The 17232-nt window shown below is 40.1% G+C and overlaps 1 protein-coding gene across 1 annotated transcript in view; it reads right to left on the reverse strand.

Annotated features, from left to right (window-relative positions):
- Nucleotides 1–17232, reverse strand: part of cpne5b (copine Vb) — a 134555-nt gene that overhangs the window by 20716 nt on the left and 96607 nt on the right. The window contains exons 8-11 of the mRNA XM_059328535.1: nt 11876–11979; nt 10354–10458; nt 458–499; nt 191–266 (exon numbers count right to left, since the gene is read on the reverse strand). Coding sequence (XP_059184518.1) covers nt 191–266; nt 458–499; nt 10354–10458; nt 11876–11979 — 327 coding nt within the window. The remainder of the gene's footprint in view (nt 1–190; nt 267–457; nt 500–10353; nt 10459–11875; nt 11980–17232) is intronic.

Consider the following 17232-nt stretch of genomic DNA (forward strand, 5'->3'; position numbering starts at 1 on the left):
TGGTTTGCCGCAGGGGTAGGAGATGGAAAAGAATGTGCTAGAGTAATGGAAAAGAGTGCAACGGTGATGTCAGAGATAGAAATGTCACTTGTGTCAGAAATGGGATCCAAGACGCCTGGAGTAGAGGGATTCCAGATCTCAGGAGCCAACCGATACGCTGCTGAACTGTGAAAACACTGGAACTACTCACCTCGTACACATTGAACTGGCTCTGCCCTCGAGCTAGCTCTCGGTAGCTGGTCGTAAAATCCCCAATGAAGTCATGGCTTGCAAAAGGAAAGGAAGGAGAGAAACACCAGCGAGTTAGAAAATATCAGGTACAAACAACAGGGCAGATGTCAAATGGAAAGTCGTGACAGGAAATGATCGGCTCCTTGTGTGAATAGTAAACTTTTACCCTAAACTTGGCTTATGTTGGAGTTCAGATTTTATATTTGAAGACTGTAATGATACTCACCTGCCATCCCTATCCCAGTCGTAGACCTCCACCTTGATTGTTCTGGAAATAAAAATCACACACACAGAGTCAGATTAGGTTTCAAAGCAGCAGGCTAGTTGTCATACAGTCTTAGCACCAGGTTGTTCTGGAGCTTTAAATCATATTGCACAATCTTTCTTAGCGGATAAACATTCAATAGTTCTGATGGACTTGCCCCTAAAATCTGCTCAGAAAATTTTTAATTTAGAACATCAACAATGGAAAGATTGAAATCTCCAGAACAGCTACTAATAGATCTTCTGGAAAGGTCTTCCCAACTTTTCCACGGTCAATATACCGTGGTGGTACAATTGTATCACCTCACTGTATTTGGACAGACAACTCATTCAAGCAAACAATGTATAGAATAAACCATCTACAATGGAACTAATTCAAACAAGACAGAGAGATAGTTATCTGAGACATTGCCAGATGCAAGTTACACATTGATCCCATGTTGTTTAGCACTGTTTAAAAATGATAGAGCTACAACAGTGTGCCAAGGCTTTGGTGATAATTTGGATTTTGCACACAAGACAAGTCATTGCCGAAACTGATTGTTTACTGCTGTCAAACTGTCTTGTTAATTGGGCATTGACTGACCAATTTACAGCCAATTTTAGGTGTACTGCTAGCCAATGTCTGTCTTCTACATCTTCAGAATTACCTCTGAGGCACAACAAGTAAAAAAAATGCCCCCTGGTGTCCTGTCAAAATCAGTACCCATACTGCAAGTCTTTCTGGGACGCTTGAAACATGCTAGTGGACAAGGAATGTTTTAGAGTGGCCTTGTCGGTGGCCGTGCTGCAGCTGAAACGTGGCACATCTGCACCCGATGGGGTTTTAGTGCCATGAACATGCCAATGTATGGATTTACGAAGCCTACTCAACACAGCTTACACAATCTTCAAAGAAAAACCAGAAACACAAAGTCCAGACAAAAAAAACCCCTAAACAGAAATGGAAATTTAGGAGTGAATGGAAGTTTTAAGTGGCTAGAATATGAAAAATATATGAAAAGGAGGTTAATTTAAATGAAGGAAATTACTTTGGGGTTTTTGTTTTAACCACAAGGCCAGTGTGCAACAAGAATTTAGAGGTATACAGTGCAAGTCTGAATAGGTGCTATAGTGATAAATAACCTCTCTGTTCAGCAACGACTTCATTAGCGTCATTAAGGCTTTTATAATTAACAAGGACAGGAGCAAGCAGCTGCAGGTGAGTGTTTATATTCCTAGCCTTGGAGTTCTCAATGCCAAATACATAAAGCATATCATAGCTGTGGAGTGGTATGAGGAAAAGAAACACTGAGGATGTTTAAATGTCTCAGAGTTGTTCATTCTGGTGTCTTATGCCTGAGAGATTCAGTGGATTTTCAGTAGTCATTGTCTCAACATAGCTATTTTTATATATACTAAGTAAGTTGATGTAATTGACTTTAAAAGTGTTTTGACAAAGAGCGAGGGGAACCCTGAAATCAATTAAAATGGATGTCACTTTGTTCTAAAACTGGGATTCTTGCCAGTTTAGCACAAAGCAGAGCAGCTGCTGCACGTTGCGGGAGAAAAAGTCAACTTGTTTAAAGCACTCCCTCCAAAAACTGGTAACTTGCAAACTGCAGCACATGTTAACTTCCACCCTTCAAAGGAACATCAGAAGGAAAGACACTCTGATGACATTTTACACAAATGCAGCAGAAACAATGTCCCTGCAGAGCGAAGAAGAGGAAAAAAAAAAGAGAAAAGTTTTTTGGCACTTTCATTCCTGAGTCACATTGATCTCACCCGCATGTCTCCCCTCTCCTCCCCACTTCGTCTTACACAAGTAGTGACACCAGCCCAGATCCAAAGGAAATAGAAGCAAGCGGCACATCAGAGACTCTCTTTCTATCACTGAGGAATTGAAAGATGCCTGAAATAAGCCCAACTTCCTCCCTGCCACCTGGCCCCTGTCGTTCTGTGGTGACAGTTTGTTCTTTTGAGGTTATCTTCAAGGCTGTGAGAGTAAAAATGTGCACCTGGGTAGTGGGAACATGATGCTTCTCTTCCAGTGTGGAAAAAGAGATGAGATAGAGGTAAGGTAGATATAGAAAGTTACAGCATAAACAGAGAAAGACTCCTTCTTCCCCTGACCAATTCGTACATAGTGCTAGCGCTAAGTGCAATTGGTGTGCTTTTAATGCATGCCGTATTACCCGAAGTAGCAGGAAGCTGTCATCACCCCAGCTCAAAGCATTCAACATCGTTTTATTTCAAATTCTAACTTCCAGCTGCATCAAAGCACTCAGATACTCCGATCCTTGAGTGGCCCCTTGAACTCTCAGAACAATATACACTCCAAAACTAATCTGCTGCAGATATCCTCTGCTACTATTCTAAGACATCTTTAATGAACATGACTCATCTGCCGTAATGGAGGCGCATATAATTGAGGGAAAAAAGGGAGACTGCATTGACACTGAACAATTCTTCAGCTCCAATTACACGGATCCATGTGTGATCTTTTGCCAGGGACGGAAATAGACTATGCTTCAGTCACCTGGGCGGGCATATAAATGACAGAGAATTTATCCTTTTGATGTTTTTAATGAATTATCAGCATAAGAATATATACGTTACATACCGCCCACACAGAGAATTACAGGGGGTAGGTACAGTAAAGAGGTGGAAGGAATTTCAATATAAATTTCCACTATATAACTCTCTATTTCTCTCCTCACTTCACAGTCCTTGACTTACTCGTCTGGAACAGGGCCTTTGACTTATTGGATTTCTGCTTTTCTTTCTGTGAGTATACTTGTCTTTGCTGCCTGTGATCAGCCTCTCTCCTCTCCATCATTTCTCCTCCCTTTGCTCTCCTTTCTTCTACTCTCTTGTCTCTGCTATAATGTAATCTTCCAGAACAGAGTGTATATATGCATGTGTGTATGTATGGATGGATGGATGGGTCTTGCTCAGGTACTCAACTGGATCTTATCACTTGAAGGAGATTCTGCCTAATTAGTGCGCCACCAGTAATCAGTGTTTTTATCCTCGTCTGTTTACAAGATATTCTAAAAGGTTACCAACAGATCTGACTAATATTTGATAGCCTTTGGCAATGATTCAGATCTGGGATAACAAGCAACACTTCACCGATGACAAATTTCATGCAGCAACAGTTGTGCATGATCCGGTATCATTTAGCCTTTGTTCAGTGTGGCTGCAGAGTTTAACATTATAAAAATATTTTCTCTATAACGAAAAAGGTAATGCCTAAAATCCTGTTCTTTGTATGAGTGGTTGTTGCATTATTGGTCCAACCTTTTCTGTCCTTATGCGATACAAAAGCTAATTATATTGGTCAATTCCAGATACTTAGTCAGTATCAGTGCTGTTTATTTCTTTTTTCAATTTGGATCTATGTCCTGTACCTTACTGTGTGGAACAGTTTGGGATCATTTTATGTGTGGGCTACATAATGGGAATTACTGTATATTTTTCCTTGTAAGTTGTGAAATAACTGTATTTGATAGGAATTGGTCACATCTATCTGATACCCTAATAAGATCAGGTTTCAGGGAGTGTGTCGACCAAGCCACAAATGTACACTATGCTGCAAACATCAGTAGTGTGACAAGGCACTGTGTGCTGCACTTTTGGCGTTCTTTTCTGGTCGATGAGAGTTTAAAAATTTTCCACTCTGGGTAAAATGCTGCACCTGTCACTGTCACTTTTTACCCGATAGTCCAGTCACTGTGGAGGACAGATGGGACGAATACCACAAAGACCAACTGTCACATCCTACATGTACAAGCCCTGAACACCAACAATGGAGGAGAAAGTAATAATGCTAGTCTCTCCCTGCACGCTCCAGCCATCAATTCATCCAGAGCAAGGGGACCTTGTGCCAACATTTTTGCTTCTGTGGATATTCCAGCAAACATATGCAACCAAAGCCTCTCAGCTGGAAAAACCCTGCGCCTCCAGAGCGTTCACAAGAGAAAAAAAATACTTTGGTGGACACATGCCTTACTGGTCATAACATTTGGATACCTGCTTATTATGTTTCCAGATTGTATTTGAGATTTTAATATATAACTTGTTGTTGACGGCAATCAACACCACACCCAAACAATTTCTGCCAAAGAAATTTTTTCAAATGTATTAAGAAGTCTTAATAATCTTGAAGTGAGTTGAGGATTTGACTTGGATCTCACATTTAAGGCCTATCAAAGTAAGTGGCACTTTATTCCAGTGCACCACTATTTCAGCTGGTTGGAGCCTGTGCTTATTTGTCTGGCTCGGGAGAGAGAGGGAGAAAGTCACACAATCGCCTGGAAGGACGAATCGTCTCTTTCCAAAGAGCCACTGCGTCTTCCTCCCTTTGTTCCTTCAGGGATGTCAGTTTCGTGACCACTGTGCCTCCTCTGGAAACACCCTTTGTCGAACTTTCTTCAACTTCTCCTTTTGCCCTTTGGTGCATCTAATGAGAGGAACATGTCCAAAGTAAAGCACTGATCTAATTAGAGCAAAGTAAATCAGCAGTAGGTCATCCACTGACATACTTGAGCGAGCTAATGCTCTCGACACACAGAGGTGCTTCGATGCCTTCTCCAACATGTGCCGGAGTGAGAGAGCAGAGTGAGTGCCAACTCTGATAACGAGCAGTGGGAGCCACAGCCACTGGCTCTCCACCCAGATACAACAGCAACAAACACAGCAATGCTTCTTATACAAGATGCGGATTGCTCGTATAAGCCTTACTATTTATAATTTAACAAGTTGTTTTTGATCAAAGGCTGAGCCCTCTGACTTGAAAACAAAGCATATAGAGAAGTCAGAGTGTAGTTCAGCACCTCATACAGAGCAAGACTAAGTAAAGAGACAACACACATACTTGAGGTTATCCCTGTAAGTGTTTTGCAGTGGAAACACTGGACATCTCTTCAATGGTTTAATGGCACCCGACTGCAGAATAAGAGGTATCAACTCTTTATCTCAATGTGTCCTTATCCTCAAAGTCATTTTCATGGAAACTTCACTATTATGTCATTCAATCCAGAGGCTGTGTGAGTTTTTGGCTCTATCAAAATGTCCATACTCCCCCACTTCCCCTGGGAGTGTCAGGGGCTCTCCAAATGTACAATCTATCTGCTCAAGTGGACCTTCTGCAGACAACCAGAGAGACTTTCTATGGCATTTTTTTTTTAATTAATTTGTTACGAACTACAAAAACAGACAGGAAGTTGTTTGGTTTTCGTCCATTTATGATGTGAGGATTCTCAGCTGAGGATTTTACACTTCATACCAACCATATTTAACTATTAGGGGTTAGGGCTGGGCGATATGTTGGAATAAAAAAAAAATCAATATATTTTTAAATGTGATATGAAATTAGACCATATCGCATGTATTGATAAAGTTCAAAAATTGTTTCTTTCTATAAATGCTGCCCTTACTAGGGTTTTTCATATTTAGTTCTTTTGTAATGTTTGTTATTCTTTTCTCATATAAATATATTTATTTCAGAAAAAGATTGGCCTATTTTATTTCATAGGCTATTTTTATTTAAGATATTTTTTTATTTAAATGTGCGCTTTATGGAGCTTTGATTTTTTTTAAAGTACTCCTGTTGTTATACAGTATTTATGTTCACTTAAATAAACACCTTCAATAAAACTATTTGTGACATGTCATATTTGGCTTTGACTTTGACTGAACATTTGTTCTCACTTGCCGATAATAATATCGGGATATATATCGTATATCGATTTTCAGCCTAAATATATCGGGATATGACTTTTGGTCCATATCGCCCAGCCCTATTAGGGGTATAACAATTCTCCAGAAGGAAATTTCACTTAAAAGCATTGTGTGGCGTCAGTAGTTTAGCGATCAGCGGCATCATCCGCTACATCTACAGCAGCTGATGCAATGATGTAAACTCAAACAAAGATGGTGCATGTCAACCCTGTCGGCAGATGATAGAGACAGAGACTTACAGATAACAGTTCGTTATCCAGGTGACAGAAGCTTTCTTTAGGGGTTATATGCCTGAGGATACACCACCTGCACTGCAACCCCTTCTCTTTTCTTTTTACTGCTTTTCCCAAGGTCTTTGTCCACAAGCACCATCTGAAAGTCATAGATTGTTGCGATTGCTTCCAGAATACGTCTGTTTATCTCTGTGAAGCACGTAATGCTGCATTCACAAGACCGCAACACAGAAGACAGAACTCTGACATGAAACTGTGGACATTTTTGTTGCAGATTCGGTTGCTGTTTCAGAACCATTACACCCCTACTTAACTATGTATCTTGCATAAGTTGCCAAAATAAATATAGGCAAGAACTGTTTTAATTTTAAGTGTTTGGACTCATCTCCATAGAAGCAGCCCAGGCCTTCAGTCTCATGTTTTGCTTTGACCTAATGATTGAGAGCATGTCACAATACAGGCGTCTTTGAGTTTGAACATTGGGACTTATGGCTTATCATGAGAACTCTTTGGGTCTTGCAGAGCCCCAAAAGGACAAAATAAACAAACAAACAATCAATATTACACACCATTCCTTGTCATATAAGTTAGTGTAGGACTGCCGGACGTTAATCTAGCCACTTTATTTTAATTAACAACAAAGAATGTGATCCCTAATTCGTTTAAACATAGACTGATTTAGTTGTTTTTGCTTTTCCTGGCTCTTTCGGGTATGGGCAGCACCACATTAGCACTTTTCCAATCACTGGAAGCTTTCCCTCTGTTGATGGATGTAAACAGTAATTACATAGATCAAAAGAACTGCCAGCTTTAGTAGTTGTGTTTCTTGCATGAATACAACTTGGATGATAATGTACCATCACAGAGGTTGAAAAAATCTATTTATTAGAGGGTCTTCAGAAGTATATTATTAAATAGACAAAGAGATAGACCTTACCACTGCCCCCTCATAGAAATATGGACGAAAAAACACTGACACAGATTTTTCCTCACCCACACACAAGTATAACCTGTTTATAGCGCTGTCTTGGTGATGTTTCAAGACTTGCAGAATTTCAGGCTGTTACAGCTTGTGGCTTGTCATATTTCATTATACTCTCAAGTGTAGACGTGTGTGCATGTTTGCATGGCACAGTAAAGAAATACCTTTGATGCCCAGCTCAGTCTCTTGTGTATGATTGGCTCTGACAAAGTTAGTGACCCCTACTTGAGCTCATGTGTGATTGGCTGGCTCTCGCAAATTCACCCAAACTTTCACCCAAAAGTATCAGATGCTTCCTGAGATATCCCCATCAGAAGCTCTGTTCCCACCTGTCTGTTTGGGATTTGTGTCAGTTTTCTAAACACACACCAGGTTCTCAGCATTGTCAATAATTAGTTTGACTGCATGAAAAGAAGACAGGACAGACACCTTTGTGAGAGGGACCAGAATAGGGGGAGAGGCAGAAAAAAAAACTGGTATGCCACATGAAATATTACCCCCTAAAAAGGATAATGTGTCACTCCTCTTTCATCTTCCCTCACAGCTCCTTCATCATTTAGCTTGTTTTCTCCCCAACACTGTCTTTTAAATTGAAGGCAGGCAGATAAGCTAAGAGAAAAATGAATTTATATTCCCTCTGACACAACATGTCTTCATTAATTATGTGCCAATTGGGAAGAGCAACCCATCATTAGTTTAGCAGTTTAATCAGTAATGTGATCTAGTGTCAATGATAAATATACTTTTTTTTGTTAGAAATTTTTAGTAGTTTTCATGTCAGTGGATGACAGTATTCAAATTTCATTGCAATCTTATTCCCTTTTATTAACTTTCCTAACTTTTGCAATGCTTGCATTCATCAGCTGACAAATTTTTTTTCTTTTAACACTGCAATGAGTACTTTAGTTTTAAGTTCTTAGTAATTATTTAAACATTTAATCCTCCATTTCAGACAGGGGTAGACACAAGCAGGCTTCACATTCTAGTCTGGTCAATCAACAGCAACCGGTTAGTTACCGGTTAGTGTGAAGTACAGAACAGCTTTAAAGAGTGCAATCCCATACACTCACATGAACTAACATGCACGGCCTGGCTGGTCGAATGTTCAGTTCTGCGGCCGTACGTGAATAAGCCAATGAGCTGAGAATTAAGTTGGTTAAAGCTACGGTTTGCAAACTGAAAGTTGTAATAACAATTATAAAACACACAGAAATACAAGAGAATTAAACACAAAACACACTCAAATATGCAATATTACTGTGAAAACTAACCTCATGCCTCTTCAGGGGCTAAAATATTAAACATTGAACTCTTGACGTTATCTTTACAGTGTCGCCTAACTTGAGTTAGGTTTACGATCAACAGGAAGTCTCTTTTCGTCCTTTCAAAATAAAAGCGACCGTTATCAAAACAGGCGTTTGCATGGTACTGTGTATAATAATTGATTAATTGATCGTTAACATTATAGATGCTAGAGTTGGCAGGTTTCTTCCAAACGCCCATCCCTAATGCATGCTCCCGGCAGGAAACGAATGAATGTATTGTTGCAGACCGGGATAAAAATAAAATTTATTTTAACCACCTACTGAAAAGGCGTAGATGGCAACAAAAATGAGTGGACATATTGTAAATATAGCATGCACATAAACGGATATATAACATTTTTTGGGTGGGCCTTGTGTGTTCTGGTTCTCCAAACTGGGAACATGCAGACCATCATCTACTGCAGGTAATACACTGACTGTAGGTAAGTATACAACCAGCATACAACCTCACTTAAAAAAATCAGAACTATCCCTTTAATGTTCTGAATGTAGTGTACCCTACTGTTTAATATGAGCTCCACTCCATGGCTGTTTCCTATAGTGCATTCACATTTTAATCAACAGATCTCTCTAATGTGCTTACCATCTGTAACCACACTTTAAAAAACTTCTGAAAATTACTTATGCTTAGGCTCAGTGGGGGTCTGATTGACCACCCTGCTCGCAATACAGTGGGGGAAACCCTGTGAAAAGCTCTTGGAAGTAATGCTCGGTTAGGTTCATATTAAGCTAGTTAGTCAGACATGCCAACGTTTGCAACCTACATTAGAGCGTCCATTCATTAAACCCCTGTTCTTGGGGAGCATATCTATGCTCTTAGGGTCTTATGTTCCCCAGTTCAGTGTTCTGTTGATTTGTGAGTCAAATTTGACCCATTTCAAGTTAAATTATTACATAAATATTATCCAGGTAACCCTACCTCAAGTCATATTCAGCAAATACAGAGCTGGGGAACACGGGACCCTTTATCTTGTTCCCATTATGTACCAAATAAATACATCTGGGGAACATAGAAAAAAAACACCTGTTCTTGGCAGGGGTTTAGTGAATATATCTATGAAGAAGAATAGGGTTTATAACAGAAACACCACAAGGAGGTCATTGGAGATTAGAGACACTCTTTGTGGCTGACCCGGCTACTCTAGCAGAGATCGATACCGAGGGATGTCCTAAGCACACAGCAGCAGAAACAGTGTGACAGTAGAAAGAATTGGAGGCTTAATAATGTACAATGTTAAACTGGTATTGATTTCTGCTGGTTAAAGCCATCAATGCTCAGTGTAGTAATGGCTGCTATCAGTATGCAGTTTGTCACTCAGAGAGATTTTGATTAGAGACACGAAGACAGTCGATGAATTAAGCCTACAGCGGTCGATGCAAGCAGAACATGTCAATGGGGTCAACATTATAGACGATTCAACTTGTAGTATGTGTGTGTGTGTGTGTGTTTGTGTTTGTGTGTGTGTGTGTGTGTGTGTGTGTGATGAGGTAGAAACAGGAGGGATAAATGGAGCCGAGTGTAGAAATGAGAAGATAAACAGCAGCTGTGTGGATCTAAAGCTATCAAGAACAGGCGGTAGCTGCATTGTACCTGTCATAGTCTCCATTGCAGAGAGCTCGCACTGGGATAGTGAAAGGCTGCCACACGGGATTTAATGTGTTCTTCACCACCTCTGTTTTATGGCAGATAGTAAACCTAGAGCAGGAGGAAGAGGAGGAGGAGGAGGGTAGTTAGGAAAATATGTGTTCTAAAGAAACTCAGAGAACATTTTTTTATTATTAATTCTTATTTGTTAATTATAGAAGCCAGGGAAAGAGGTTAACATAAAAATAAGGGGCAGAGCATGAAACTGAAGAGACGGAAACAGGGGAGACAATGTCAAATCCTACAGTGACAGGAAAGATGCTTTAAATAGGGCTGTAGTTCAGCCCTTCACCCAGCTTTGTTTACCACTTGGCCTGTCTCCCAGCTCCTATATTGTGTTTTAGACCACAGAGAATAATTTGATATTTCAGTCTGGCTTTTAAATCCCTCCCCTTGTCCACAAGTGTGACAATGATATGCAAATGGATTTTTTTGTGATATCTGAAATGCTTCACAGAGCAGGGCCACATAAATTCCTATCAATTCCCCCCCAAATATCCTCTCCAAAGGCAACAAGGCGTATCACACATTTTTTTTCTTTTTTTCTACCCAAAGCCTTGGATTACTTGTGCTTCACTAAGTGCCTCAAGCCTTTTAAAACCCTGTTAGTCCTTTAGCCGAACAGGCCTCTAATTTGTACCCCCCTCTGGCACCAACAACCGATACTTCTAGCACATCTGTGGGGATCCATTTCCCGCCCTGTTATGTATAAAAAAAAAACATTGTGAGAAAAGCTGGAAGACGGCTAATGAAGCACTTGCTAAAGCATCTCTGGCTAGATCGGGCTGACGCTGCGACAACTGCACAGCCCCTTGGGAGACTGAAAAGCACTCTGGGAAGGCGTGAGGAGACGGAATGTTGTGCATCCCTATGTGAATTGCCTCAGAAACTTGACAGTGTTTTTCCCATTGATGCAAAATGCAGATTGCGTTATATTTTCTCTCGCTTTTATGCGTCTTTACATCAATTGCCTCTCTTTCCTGTTTGCTCTCCTGGAGTCATTTATGTAAGGCATAGTCATGGGAGTAGTGGTTGTGTTGTGAAGGGGATACTTGCCTGTGTATGCAGCCTCTTATGTTGTGCAAGTAACCACTGCTGCTCTTCTCTCATATACTGTACATATATTCTCATCCCGCAGGACTGTGTCTCCTCTAATGCTCCTCTGTTTTGCCTCTCCTTCTCCCTAAGATAATTTTATTTTTTTATTAAGTTACTGTAACCTGTATTATATCGTACTTTAAAACTAATTTCTTAAAACTGGTTTTCGAGGCTCTCAGAGGAGCTAATTTATCCCGCTTCAGGAAAGACAATCTCATATCTGATGGTGTTTTCTTTTCTTTGGAGCGCTTTGGGAACACAAAATTCATCAGCAGTCATTACAATGTGTTTTTTGATTGCCGTTACTTCACTGTAAACATCTTAGCAACCTTTTAAAATACTCTGAACGACACATCAATCAAGCACTCACGTTCCATCCTCGTTGCTTCTGTAGAAGACCATAAAAGGGTCCGACTTGCCAAAGAAGTCCTTCTTGTCCAGCTTGTTGGCACAGAACTGCATAGTGGCGCTGTCCTGCAAAGAGGCATGGAGATGTAGGGGGAGAAGTGTAGGGCATATCATAACTTCATGATAAAAGAATGGGTGGTGTTATTCATGAAGCCTATAAGCTCATCTTCTCTTGCTTCTAGCATTTTATCCTCTCAGCTCACAGCAGGACAGCAGATTGAGGAAGCTGCCTGAGCAGCACACAATAAGATATACAATTACTGCATGAATACCGTAGTCTGTCTTGTTGAGTGTGTGTGCACCCTTATGTATATTTCTTGACATATTGTGAATATCTATTTTTTTTTCATATATTTTATTAGATTTACATTGGGAGAAATAAGTCGATGGTAGGCATGTGTGCAAATGAATCCCCCCAGAACATCTGCATTAACAGTCACACTAACAGCTCAACGAGGCAACAGTGGTCATGACATGCCATAAAAACAACCGTTGGAGAGAAAAGATCAGATAACTTTAATCTTAAACTTTCATTACTATATTTATTACCTTGCCAGCCTCAACTGTAAGCCCAGCTGAACTTTTAGCATAGTAATAAGTTACCATTTTGCATGTTTCAATGCCGTTAGGAACCGTTGCAAACCAGTAAAACAGCAAACCAAAAAAATAAAGTAAAGTGCTGCAGAGCAAGGTGTGAGTGGGACTTATAATACTAGCAACTCAAAATATCTATATCAAACATATTGGTCTATAGAGGTTGAGGTTGAGTAAAATAACACGTCTAGTCAACACTGAATGAACTGGCATGGTAGCCCCTGAATGCCCCAGGTCTCTATAGTGGTTATACAGTTGTAAAGGCTGTGGTGTTTGGTTTGTTTAAAAATGGTCTCACTGCAATAATAGTGATGAGTAGTAATGCTACTATGTGGCTCAGTTGTTAGAGTGGGTTGCCCCCCAACCGAAGGGTTGGTGGTTTGATCCCTGACCGTCGCAGCCTACATGTCGAAGTATCCTTGAGCAAGATACTGAACCCCAACCCCCAACTCCCGATGCCCGTTTAGGGTAGCCTCTGAAAACTTTATGCCAATTTTTACCTTGCCCAAATTAAGCCCCAACTTTGGAGTGTTATTTAGCTTGTAGACAAGATATTAAGAAATAGTAATAACTTGTTGTACCAATGGATTACTTGAGACTTGTAGTTTCATATGTTGCCATATGACCAAGGGGAAGAGAATTGGGATTTGCACTATGTCAACATGTGGCATCACAACCACCAATTGTCACCTCCTAACTGCTGGAGACGAGCACAGTAAGTTTCAGCGGAGTGCAAGAATAATAGGACCAACAATCACAAATGTAACATCTGGTGGAAAACTCAAAATTATGCTCTTCACTTAGGGTTGGATGTGGATGTAGACAAGGCTCCATTGTTTTAGTCTGTGTTGTGTTAATGTCACCTGCTTACCCTCTATTGACTACTGGCAGTCAGCCTACCATACACTCTAGCTCTATCTATATCCACAGTCTAACGGTGTGGTGTGTGTGTGTGTGTGTGTGTGTGCATGTTCGAGTATGCAGGCATTGTAATCCCTAACCACAGGACCGTATCCGCCCACCTACAGTTCGACTAATATTAGTGCCAGCTGCTTACCAAGTCTAATTCTAGCATGAGTAATGGTCATCAAACAAACTTCTTCTGATCTCTGTCACAGCATTTGCAATGCTTTTGTAGTATAGTTCACATAAAAGAAAAGGCACAGTTTCTGCTGTGGGCTTTGTCTTTTTCTAATATATATTAATATCTGCTTAGCTTCTTGTTTAAGCCAAATAATATGATAACTGATATCCAGAACTTTGGGTATCATTTAGGTCAAGTATTATGTAATATATAAATTATAGCCATGTTTTTTGCTTCAGGAGTTGTTAAGTAAATAATTGGAAGATCAATGTATCATATTGTCATATTCTTTTTTTCAACTAATTGGCTCTAAATTAGGGTTGCAAATGACTAATTTAATCATAGAATGTCTGATATTAATCATGATTAGTCCCCATTATATCCTTAATTGAAATTATGTTCTAGATAGGTTGCCATAGCACGTTCCTTCAGTACTTGATGATCTCTTTATCAAGCGTGTTTAGTCTTTGAAATTGCATTTGCCTTTTTTTTGCATACATTTGACAAAATCACAAACCTTAAAAATATGAACAGGGCAGTATACCTTCATTCAGCTCAGTACCTGGTGCAGCAGAATCTGAGATATTTTTTTATTCCACCCTTCCTTGGTGGAAAACCCGGTGCATTTGTTCATTTTAAAACTTGAAGTCTTTAGCCCCCTTGCAGCTCCTGTCCACGCCACAAAAGGGTTTATACAACTTTGTTTTCACATATGCTCCCACATAGTACCCAGTGAAATCAGACTTATGTGTAAAATTGGTGGAGTTCCCCTTTAACGCTGCAATGAGATCACAAATCCAATTTTACTAACTAAATGTGTTGCTCCTACATGCTGTTTTTTTAACAGCATAAGTGTTCAGCATTCCACTTTTTATTTGAATAAGTCAGTGAAACACAACCATCATTATGTTTTCCTGTGAGAACAGTGGGCTGCTTCTCTGCTATTCAAAAATTGCCCTTTACATGACAAGATTAAATCTTTGTCCTGCATCACCTGAATCCTCAAAATATAAATAGAATGAGTGCAGTTACAAACGGCAGATGCAATTTCCACATTTAATGACTAGAATCGGAGCTTGGCGATTGACAATTAATCATCAACAAAATCCTTTATGCGCAGGGGTATATTTACATGAATAATTAACGGTGTCTGAAGGTGACCTGAGGCTATTGTGGATTCAAAAGATGAACTAATGAAGACCATAAAAATGTTTTATTTACCTTAAATAAATCAAAGACCAGCAGCAGATGCTGGGAGATTAATACTCACTGCAGACCAACTCTTACTCTCTCTGCAGTGCATCCTCTATTTCACACTAAATAAGCCTGATTGTGCATTTTTTCCGCCAGTTGTTTATCATGAAATGTAGCGTTTCTACAATCCACAAATATAAATCACTTGGCTGCTGTGGAGGCTTGTACTACTTGTTTACTATTACCCCTCCCTGTTGTTGGCTCTCGTTGTGTGGCAGCAGTGCGGGGAAGGGGCTCGACTTATCTCTGGCATATGGGCTGTGGCTAATCTCTGAGACACAGTGGGTTCATTACAGTATGTTCGATGCTATAACAGTAGATTGCTGTTGCTGTCGGGGGCCTTAGGCCTTACACTGGGTAGCCACCGTGCCACTAATGATAGCTTAATAGCTTTTTAATGTTGCAGCTTGCACCTTGTGTTCTGGCTGTGTGCCGAGTGGCAAATCAGCAAAAGAATGTGTGACAAACTGTGTGTTAGAGTGAGAGCAGGAGTGTTTCTGTACACATATGGCGCTGCCCATTTTAATTTTTGTATGCATCTTACCACAGTGTCCTCTCTGTGTCTTTATCACACACAGCCAGGCACCGTGCAGTATGCACTTCCCTCTGACACACTCATGATCACATCCACTCCACTCCGGCAGCGGGAGGAACTTTATCTGTATTCAAGCCCTCACCCTGAGGACACACACACACACACACACACACCACACGTCTGCCATTTGACACATCCCACCCACACAGAGGACCCACTCTGTCTCACTCTCTTAAAAACACTCCTTTAATCCTCCTGGGGTATGTTGGTGTCCATGATTGACACAACAGTTGAAAGCTTGAATATGTGACGGTAGAAATATTTACTGTAGCAACAGATTGCATTTCTGTTGCTTTCTGCCTTCTGTCCCGAGATACTGGATGTGTGTGCTTGTGCGTGTGGGTGCTTTTTTAAATATTTCAACAAGAACTTATTGTGACATTGTAGTCTCTCCACACATGAAAGCAGTGCTCAAGCTCTTGCAGCATGCATACATTTAAAAAAAAAAACCCGAAGATGCACATTCTGAAGAATGTTTGTCCCTGCCACTAATAAAAGTGATGGAACAAACAGCCCAGATCCAGTTTTCTCCAGGGTTCAACTATCCGCAGAATTAAATTTTCATCACTCCCAAGGCTGAATTCCAAGATACAATGCAGTAAACTAAAGTAAAGTAAAGAAAAATCACAGCACCTTCCTGCAGTCACATATTAAAAACAATGTCAGTTTTCCTGTCTGATACCCCCCCCCCCCCCCCCCCCCAAACACACACACACTCCTGCATGCAAACCATCTGCTTACCTTCATACAGTATGTGCAAGCTCTCTAACATAAAGCACACACATTCCTAGAGTGAAATTATGAATTAATTGTGCAACTGATGGTGCATCCATGCAGTGTTTGTCACTAATGCCACAACAATAACAATACATGGAGCTGCTAATTCAAATGTATGGATGTTGATAAATGTTGCATCATTGTTGAATCCAAAGGGAAACCTCCAGGTTTGAAAAGTGAAGCCGATGCAAAAGTGCCTTAAACCTGCCATTTTTTTCTAATGACCAGCGGGATGCGACTCCAGTAGCTGCTGCAAATAATACTGTTACAATATAGAAGTCTATGAGAAAATGACGCAACTTCTCACTTGATTTATTACCTCAGCAAACTTTTTCCAAATAAATTAAAGGTCTTAATCACTAGTTTGCAGTCTTCTTTAATTCAACACGATGTTCATTTAGTAAATTGTGGTCCCATTTATAGTAACATATAAAAGTGACAATAAAAATTTTATTATTTAGGGCGTGGTTACCTTGTGATTGACAGGTTTCGACCACCGCAACTCTTTGTCGTCATCTCAGAACTCTGACCCTTTCACAGTGTGATTTGAGTTCATGAAAGTTGCAGATTCACCTTGGGAGCTACCACTACCTGATAACTTCGCATCACCCAATCATCCAAATCACTTCTGGCTCTGAAAGAGCAAGATGCCATTAACCTTGAGGATTCAAAATGCTAGTCCACAAATCAATGGGCGTTGTCAGGGTGGCTGCATCCACTTTTTTTATACAGTCCATGCTTCTAACACTTTAATGGTTCTTAGCAAGTATGCAAGTGTGGCCCTGAAGGACAGTTAATGCTTCTGCAACCCTACAGTTTCTCTTTTTTTCTAGCATTGATTCAATGAAATGTTCTTAATGGAGTTTAACTTGTCATGTTGTTGCTTTACCACCCACATGGACCATGTCATGTTAACGACTGCTCATGTATTATTATTATTATTATTATTGGGAAAAACAATAAAACTGAATCGATCTTTAAAACTGTCAAGAAGAGAATAAAAACCATAATACTT

This window comes from Centropristis striata, chromosome 3, assembly GCF_030273125.1.
Source record: "Centropristis striata isolate RG_2023a ecotype Rhode Island chromosome 3, C.striata_1.0, whole genome shotgun sequence".
In the NCBI taxonomy this organism is placed as follows: domain Eukaryota; kingdom Metazoa; phylum Chordata; class Actinopteri; order Perciformes; family Serranidae; genus Centropristis; species Centropristis striata.